The 8,928-nt window shown below is 35.9% G+C and overlaps 1 protein-coding gene across 2 annotated transcripts in view; it reads left to right on the top strand.

Moving 5' to 3' along the window:
- LOC113229647 (slit homolog 1 protein-like) overlaps positions 1-1,411 on the top strand; it is a 7,205-nt gene extending 5,794 nt beyond the window's left edge. Inside the window, exons 2-3 of one of the 2 annotated variants that reach the window (XR_003310430.1) lie at positions 385-733; positions 1,031-1,411. Coding sequence is in view for 1 of the 2 variants with exons in the window: in XM_026463317.1 (XP_026319102.1) it covers positions 385-643 (259 nt within the window). In the remaining variant the exon portion in view is untranslated. Of the gene's footprint in view, positions 1-384; positions 796-1,030 lie in introns of those variants that run through there. The other variant, XM_026463317.1, reaches the window with a different exon arrangement.
- The last annotated feature ends 7,517 nt before the right edge of the window (positions 1,412-8,928 follow it).

Genomic DNA, 8,928 nt, shown 5'->3' with positions numbered 1-8,928 from the left:
ACATCTGTTTCCGTTTCTGCTTCCGTAATTTTACAACAGAACGTTTATCGAAATTTATAACGTTCGCGATGGGCCAGTCGCGAGCGCATTTTGCTTGGCAGTCTAGCAGTTTTGTGTTGTATTAACTGCAACTATGAAACCAAACACAAGCCCTGTTTGGAACTATTTCGTTGAGAACTTTATAGTGTCAAAGCCGCTTCCGCATCCGCTTCCGTTTCTGCTAAGATTTACTTTTGATATCTGTTTCCGTCATGACACTTCGGTTGCGTCGCCTGTGATTTCACCAACACCTTTACTCTTCAAAACCGGAACCCAGCAATACTCACATTACTGCTTGACGTATGACGGGTACATGTTTTCAATTAAATATTTACTGATTTCCAGATGCGGATCACCAAAACCGACGTACAACTCTAAAATCTTCGATTTGAAACCCCGGTACTTCACGTGCCCCAAGCAGGATAGACACTTCATCGGTGTCACGATCGCCGGTGTCGCCTTCTGCATAATATTAGCTTTAATCGCTCTATGGTTCTTTGTGTTTGTGCCTAGATATCAGTCTAGAAGTAACTTCACTCAGAGCATGTATGCCCCTAGTGCTGCCTACACTGTTTTACCAATGGCTAGTCATTTTAGAGAATAAAACACCCCATAATAATGATATTAGTGTTTTCAATGTTGTCAGTTGGTTACATTTCTTTGTTAACTTTTGATACTCTCGCGTAATATGTAAGTAACTTTTGTTTTTAAGGCATTTTTCGTAACTTTTCGAGAAAATTTTTTTTCATTCAACCATATTTGGAAAATTAAACTATTTTTCCGGATTTAAATCGTGTAATAAAGTCAACCGTGACCATTAGACCTATAAAGAACCCGAAACGTTGGTTTGTTTGAAAAAGAAATCAAATCCGGAAAAATAGTTTCATTTCCTATGTGTAACAATCGCGAAAACCCAAGAACTCGATGTGCAACCATATTTGTTATTGTAAATCCCAAATAACTTACGAACGCACCCAAATTATATAATAAAGTAACTCAGAATGAAACAAACAACATTTAATCAACCAATACTTTAGATAAATCTACTTTATTTTTATGATTTAGACACATCATATACCTTTGATTAAAAAACAAAAATATAATTTGCAATAAACAACGTATCTTTTGGCTTAGGGTTAATTTTAATTTAAACGAATTTAAACGAAAAATCATTTGACTTTCTAGATTAGAGGTCCATCTCAAATACATCTCATTCTTATTGAATCTGCAAAATTCGAATGTTTATAAACCTAAGGTTCAGTTTTCCTGTAAATAAATTCGGCTTCATTAAACATTTTAAATACCGGGATGCTAGAATGGCGTCGTAACTTGTGACGAATTTAAAATACATCTTTGAATAACTCGAAATTTATACGTTTTTAGAAACAATGCTTTAGAATCATTGACTTACAAATAAATGGACGACGGGTCTAATACAAAAACCACGAAAAAAATGTCCCTAGTCAACCTATTCTAAATTTAAATTGTAAAGTCATCGCAGTATCGCGCTGTCAGTCGAACAAATGAAGACTAAAGCGGAGTTTGGCGCTCTGTATACGATTTTAGCGCCTTGCAAGTGCGGACACTTTTTAGCGCGGACCCGACGTCCATATAATTGTAAGTCAATGTTTAGAATACTAAAAATCACATTGAATATGTTAAAGGAGTGACGAAAAGCGGAAATGATTTGATTTACAAATACTTGGATGAAACTCATTGACAAATAAGGTGACGAAACACTTCCATAGATTTCTCATAGATGGCGCTACGGCTAAAAAGTCGTTAAAAACGAAATACAAAGGCCCGACTACAGGCACAAAGAAAATTTTGTGATGTCCACTGGTTCGGTCCGTGGCTTAGTTGGCATAGCGTTCGTGCCACGGTTCGCTAGAAGACGTCGGTTCGAATCCGGCCGAAAGTAGTATACTAAACGTCTTTGCCATAAATCCTTGTGAAAAACTTTTTCTAACAACACTGCTTTTGTATTCTAGACCTTTAAGACAAAAATGCGAGGTGACTCGTATTATGTGTCCGGCAGTACATTTGATCGCTGCGACTATTCGAACATTAAGTTCATAAGCAATAGAAAGCTCGTTGTCTTATTTACAATGAAATTAAGTTCATTTTGAACATAATATGTTAGAAGTACGAAAATAACGCTTTAAGTTTGGGCCACTATTCTTGAAAACAAACGATAGTAATTAATAAATAAGAAATAATTGTTCAAAACAAAAGCGCGATACACTCGGGATTTATAGGCGATTGTATCGAAGCAATCGCGCGTTTGTATCGACGCCATCGCGTTTCACAAATGTCGCCGTGTGTGACCACTCTAGCGCTACTTTACTGTTTAGCTTGTCAGCTAGTAGACTAGTCGTGTATTTTGTTGGTTCCCAGTTAACGTAATCATAACACGTGGTTAACTCGCTAATTAAGAGCGTGTGAAAGTTTTGTCTGTCATTCAGTCACCATAATTATCGCACTAACTGACTCACCCGCTTCCAAACAGTGAGTAGCTAGTAAAGCTGTTTTATGTAAAGGCGGCCCGCGCCACGCGTTTCTTGGAAACGCCTGTGTCCGGTAACTTCTAAGGTGCGAGGGCGCGCGCGGCTTATGCTCTCGATACAAATCCGAATACACACCGCCACGCGCTTCGGCCCGAGACCGCCCAGTCTCGTCCGTTTCCCAAGCTCGCCCATACAAATATGCTCGTTTGTCATATTATTTGAGCCCTTGACTGTGTATTTATTGACTGTTATATTTTCAATTTAAGTGTTATTTGTTAAGTTTTGTCCCTATCTACCGACCCGAGAGATAGGGTTTTCCTAAAAGACTACGGGCTCGACGCCAACGATGTGATACGCCTCCACAGGCGTCTCTAGTGGACCCGGAAGGGTATGTTTGTCTGCCCCGGTTGCATGTGGCCGGGGCGCAGTGTTGCCAGGCTTTTGCAAAGATAATTCGCCAATTTATGTGTTAAGTAGTCGATATTCGCCCAAGCCATAAAATCCCTAAAAATCAAGAAAAACAATTCTGCTTGCTGCCGGAAATTAGGAAAGATGAAGTCTCATAATTCCCCAAACGTAGAAATACTTAAACCACCAAATGAGTTGTTTTGCAATTCCATTCCCCACAAAATCCCCAATCAAGTTTGTAATTCCCCCGTCATTTTATTAAATAGCCTAAAATCGCCTTTTCCTATTTCAAACATAGCCTAAATATCCCCGAATCGCCGATCACTTTTTTAGTCGCCTCGCGACCCCTCCAAATAGCCAAAATGGCAAAAATCGCCTAATCTGGCAACACTGCCGCGGCAACTGTCTCGTGAGCAGCTAGCACGCCTTAGTAGCGGTATTAGTAGTTTGTGGTAGCGGTCTAGTTGACAGCCTGAAGCAAATGTCCTCCGGTTCCTCCAGCCGCTTAGATTATTGGGAACTGGAGAGGCTTTTTTTCTGCCGCCAAGTGTTCCGGTTTTGAAGGACAAGGGTGCTGGTGAAATTACAGACACATGGGACTTGTAAACTTATGTCTCAGGGTGACGGGCGCAGTGGCAGTGCCCCTCAGCTCTTTGCGATTTAAATCTCTGAGTGGCACTGCGATTGTTATGGACAGGCGTGTCGTTTACCATCAGGCGCACGACTTGTTCTTCCCATCACTTGATATCATTAAAAAATGCTAAATGCGAAGTCAAATTAGACTATATTATATAAGTATATTAGATATTGTATGTGATATATTTACTCAATAAAGAAACATTTAATTTATTATACTTACTATGTTTTTATTTTCTTCTTATCATATTACTATGTTTTGTTAAATAAATAATGAAATGGTCGGAGGAATTTTACTTTGTGTTTGATCTATGTATTAATAACAGAGTAATTTTGCAAAAAAGAAATTAATACCATGGTAGTAATTAAAACATCATGACAGTCAACGAAATCAATATATTTTTTAATGATTCTAACGTTACTTTGCGGAAAACTAAAATGCATATTATGAAATTCGAAGTAAGTTAACTTGCTTATCCGCAATCCCTTTGTAGGTGATTTGATTCTTAACGGGGTTAACAGGGGAATAATATTAATAAAGAACAACACCATTCCATACCTGTATAGAAGGGCAATTTCACAATGAAACCCCTATTAATTAGCTTTCAGGTTATTTTTTTATTCTCTGCTTTTGTTTTATGTGTGCATTCAATGGTAGGGGTGGTCCATAAAGCACTATTCCCATCTAAACAGATGCCAAATAAATTTATTCTTCAACTTAGTACTAGGCATTGAACCTTTAGTAGCAGAGAACTCCCAGTGAGAAAGTTCTTCCACGGAAATACTGCCACCCATTTCTCCCGTCAAACAGTAAAGTGAGCGTTACTGCGTTCCGCTTTTGAAGGGAGGTTGCTGGTGAAAATGCACACGGGACTTGTCAACATATGCCTCAAAGTGACAGGCGCCTCAGATCTTTGCGATTCAAAATTCTGAATGGCACCGACAACTGTTATGGACAGGCGTGAAATAATTTTTAAAAAGCATATGGGACTTGTCAACTTAATGTCTCAGGATCACGGGCGCAGTGCCTGATGGAGCGTTTTACAGCGCCGAGGGGCACTAAAACTCGTGTCGCTGACGACCAAGCGTACGACTTCTTGGTCTTGTCTCTGAATATCATAAAAAAAGACGATTCGGAAAGTTTCGTTAATACATCGACTTATCTTCTGCAAATACACATACATGACAAGTGAATAGGCCACTGAAAAAATAAAAATACAAAATTGTTTTTTCATTTTGTTGATATATTTGCAAAAATACAAAAGTGTACATATAAATGGTTTTACAAATAATCTCAACATTGTGCTTACGTTACGAGCTGTATTTGAGCTATGAGACGCCACTGAGTATTGTTCAAGGTACTCGAGTATTCGCAATTACAATAATGACGTCATTGTAAATGGGAGCATCTAATTTTGAAACTTGAATAGTTAACAAATTCGGGATTCAAAATGTCGTTGACAACCGGCTTTTAAATTATTTTCAAACTGTTGATCGTTTTTATTAAGCCCAACACAAACGACAAATTTCCAAATACCTGATGAATTCAGCTCGGTATACAAAAAAGTCGTCTAAGTTAGCCAGAAGAATGATAGATTTATAATATTAAAAATTAATATAGTTCTAGACAATATCAGACCTTTATAATGTCACAGTTAGGAATGCCGTAAACTCTGGTGAAGTTAACTGAAGCTTACTCCTCAATATACTTCATCTTATACTAAAAATATTTTATCAAAACGTCACATTTTATCAAACGACAATTCCTTAATTTCTAGACAGGCACAAGCATTTACAAAAGGCTGCATTTGAGCATTTACTTTACTTATTTAACACATTTATATCGACCCAGAAATTCATTAATTATCATTCATTCGGTCATCACTCATGAGTGAATGAAAAGAGACTTCAAAGTTATTTGGTCGGTAGTAGTCGTTACTTGGTCAAACTTGCGTAAGAAATGGTACATAACTTGTACATAACAGTGTGATTGGTAGCTTTTCGATTCTCAAGCATGTGCCTACGACTTGCGAATTTTTTAAACGAAATTACATAGCATAATGAATTATGTCAAGTCTGTAACGTACATATTAGACATTATCGACACTTCAAGCGAGTCAGAAGGCGAAGCGGGAAAGATTCTTTTGTTAGATGGTTTTAAAAATGGTTTAGGTATTTACTATTAAATAACGGTCTTGCAAATATAACCCAAGGATATTGAAGAATGTGCTAATGTATTACACGATAGACTGTACTTTACTCGATCATATAAAATCCTGAAAACAGACTAAAATAAATGTCCAAAAAGAATTATTTAAGAATAAAATACCTAACTTTGCACATAATTTTTATATGGAGATATTTCTCTTTAAATACTACAAAGAACCTGCCAAATTTTGGTTTTCAACTGAAGCTGTATAGTTATTAAATCCACATTTGTCCCAAAATTTGAAAATTGCCCAGCGTTTTAACGAGACGCAGCGCCGGCCGTTGCCCCGTCAGTCGCCATCGGGCGCTAGTCGACGACGGATCTGTGTCGAATTTTCTCCGCTTGTTGTTATTCATATTAATCGACTGCGCGCGGGTAGCGGGTAGTTGAAGTATCTCGCCTTAAGAACTAACGTAACTTTGAGTCGAGCGCATGTTTACGAGCGATAAACGAAGAACAATAAAAGATGGTTAAGAATTTGCTGCAGTGATAGGTGATTTGATTAATATAAAAATATACACACTGTGCGAACTTAGGTACTGATGATGTATTTTTCTTATTAAATATCGATGGATGGAACTAAAGATGAACTCGTACTTTGACTTTATAATAACTTTAATTTTCTTACTTATAATAGTTAACAAATGCTTTCGTAGCGCGCGATGGTTGAGAGTGAGTAAGCGGCGGAGGGCGCCGCTGCGGGTTTTTATCTGCGACTGTAAGCGTGTGTGCCGCGTACGCGCGATGCGCGATACGCACACATATGCGAGGCGTTAACACACACGCTTAGTTACATTTTCACTTAATATTAAGTGATGGTATGACCGAGGATGGTACGTATTTGTGGAAAAATCCAATTCACTCTAACCTTGAATTGTACCACCTGGTTACTAGGTAACATTAGCACAGTTTTTAATTTTTAAACGATTTTTACCCCCAACTCTAGTCCGCTATTTTGTCTCTTTTCTAACTTCACTAAGTTCGTTTGTTCACATATGATATTCCGTCTCTTAATTTTTGAGATATACTATAATTAGTATGTAGAAGTAGCAGAAAATTTTGAAATAAAGCACATTAATTTTGCTTTTTTATTTAGTACTAATGATTGACACAGCGTGCTGTAAGAATGTATAAATAATATTATAACACAGTCATTACAGTTCTGTGAACTTACTTAAATTTACAAGATTTCGGGAAACACGGAATGCTGGTAAGTATTCCATTTCTTAGTATGGAAGCAAAGCGCTTCGTATTTTATTGGTTTTATTTCCGGGTCAGAACTTTTTGCCATAGAGAGAGATCTGACGATAATTTTGATATTTTTTATATCAGCTGACCACTCCCTATAGTGAACCAAATTGCAATTCTTAATTGTCAAGCGATCTTTGGTTGAATTCCAATAAGTAATGCTCACATTAAAGTGAAAATTGTCCTAAACACAACCATTTATCATTCAAAATTGTATAAAAAGCAGTCTTATTATGCTCAACATAATGTATAAAACCGCTTAGCACTAGCGAATAAATATTTATGTTATCTATCCTATGATATGGTATTTAGACTACATATTCGTATTGTAAAATGTTTATAAAAATTTTAATTTAGTTTTAGTCTAAGGGTGTTGTCACACTGTAGTATAAAGGTTTAGGTAACTATCTAAAAGTAAACAAACTTCAGCTGTTACCTGGTTAACCGGTCAAATATAATATTTAGTAGTCAGTTTCATATGTTGTATTACTGATGTACTCTTTAAATTAGTCTCATGTTATTAGCTGTCATCTTTATTAAAGGCTGGATTTTAGGTTGTTTATCGTAGGAAAGATGCATACGTGTTATTAAATAGCTTTATTTAAATATTATATTTAAATATTTAGAACGATTTTCAAAAAGTTCATTGTAATTTTACAATAATTAACCAGGTAATGCCTTATAAAATACTTCATTACGGTTTGTTTACATTTAGTTAATTACCTAACTCTTTGTAATATAGTTACATTCTGCGACATATTAAATTGTGATGTACAAAATCCGAAATGTTTATTATATACATAAGGTGATTTAAAAGTCGAAAAACCCATTTCAAAAATTTGTAATATACACTATGAATGGTGCTAGCTATTTGTAATGTATATGGATGTTATTTCCTTGTTTATTTTTAACCGACTTAAAAAAAGCAGGAAGATGTTCTCAATTCGATGTTTCTATGTATGTTACGCGATAACTGCGGCATTTGTGAATCTATTTTGATGTACCTTTTTTGTTGGAAAGACTTCAAAGATTTAAGATTTAAATGGGACCACTACTGAGGTACCCACCTCAGTAGTGGTCCTATTTAAATTTGAAGGAAATATTCCAACTCTAAGGATGGCAAACTAGAGGATGAATCCGGTTTCGTGAACTTTCCAGTAACCAATTTCAATAAAAATTGGCAAATAGATGTAATTTCATGAACTTTTGAAGTCGGTTCTTTTTAGTACTGTTTCTGAGATTATTTTATTACTGCAAGGGAATACGACAAACCCTTATTCGTACTCAATAAGACCACCGCATTCCCAGCAATATTATATTTTGTGTCGTTGGTTTCATATACTTATTAACCTTACAATATTTGTGCATAAAAAGGTTACTTACGGTTACCTACCCAAAGTCCGAAATGACATTTTCCAGGAATAACCTTTGGTCTAATTTTGATAACCTCGAAAGTAATTTTGAGAGAAAAAAGTTTTTTTTTTCTTTTAAAACTAATTTAACCTAACCTAACCGAACCTAATCGTGTCTTTTGTTATAATTCGGTTTTTGTGTTTCGTTATAATTCGGTTTTCGGTGTAATGAAAATTCGAACAAACAAAGTTATTTCGGACAAAAAAGTTTTCGAGTTTGTGATAGGTTAACGTTACTTACATACTAAAGTTTGTGTGACTTAATCTAAAAAATCGACAGGTTAAATATAAATTGTAACGTTCTGGCGTTAACTGTTTTTCCGTGTCAATACCTTAAAGATATAAAATTCACTTATAACTTATAAATGGAAATAAATATGACACAAATGTACAATTACTTAAATTAAAAATAATAGTTGCCACCGCAAAAAAAGTAAATGCATTTTGTAGTCTTCGAAAATGGCGTCAT

The sequence above is a fragment of the Hyposmocoma kahamanoa genome, unplaced genomic scaffold (genome assembly GCF_003589595.1).
Source record: "Hyposmocoma kahamanoa isolate Upper Pololo Valley unplaced genomic scaffold, ASM358959v1 62, whole genome shotgun sequence".
In the NCBI taxonomy this organism is placed as follows: domain Eukaryota; kingdom Metazoa; phylum Arthropoda; class Insecta; order Lepidoptera; family Cosmopterigidae; genus Hyposmocoma; species Hyposmocoma kahamanoa.
Note: the sequence above shows the minus strand (reverse complement) of the source record. Positions and strands in the feature narration are given on the sequence as shown.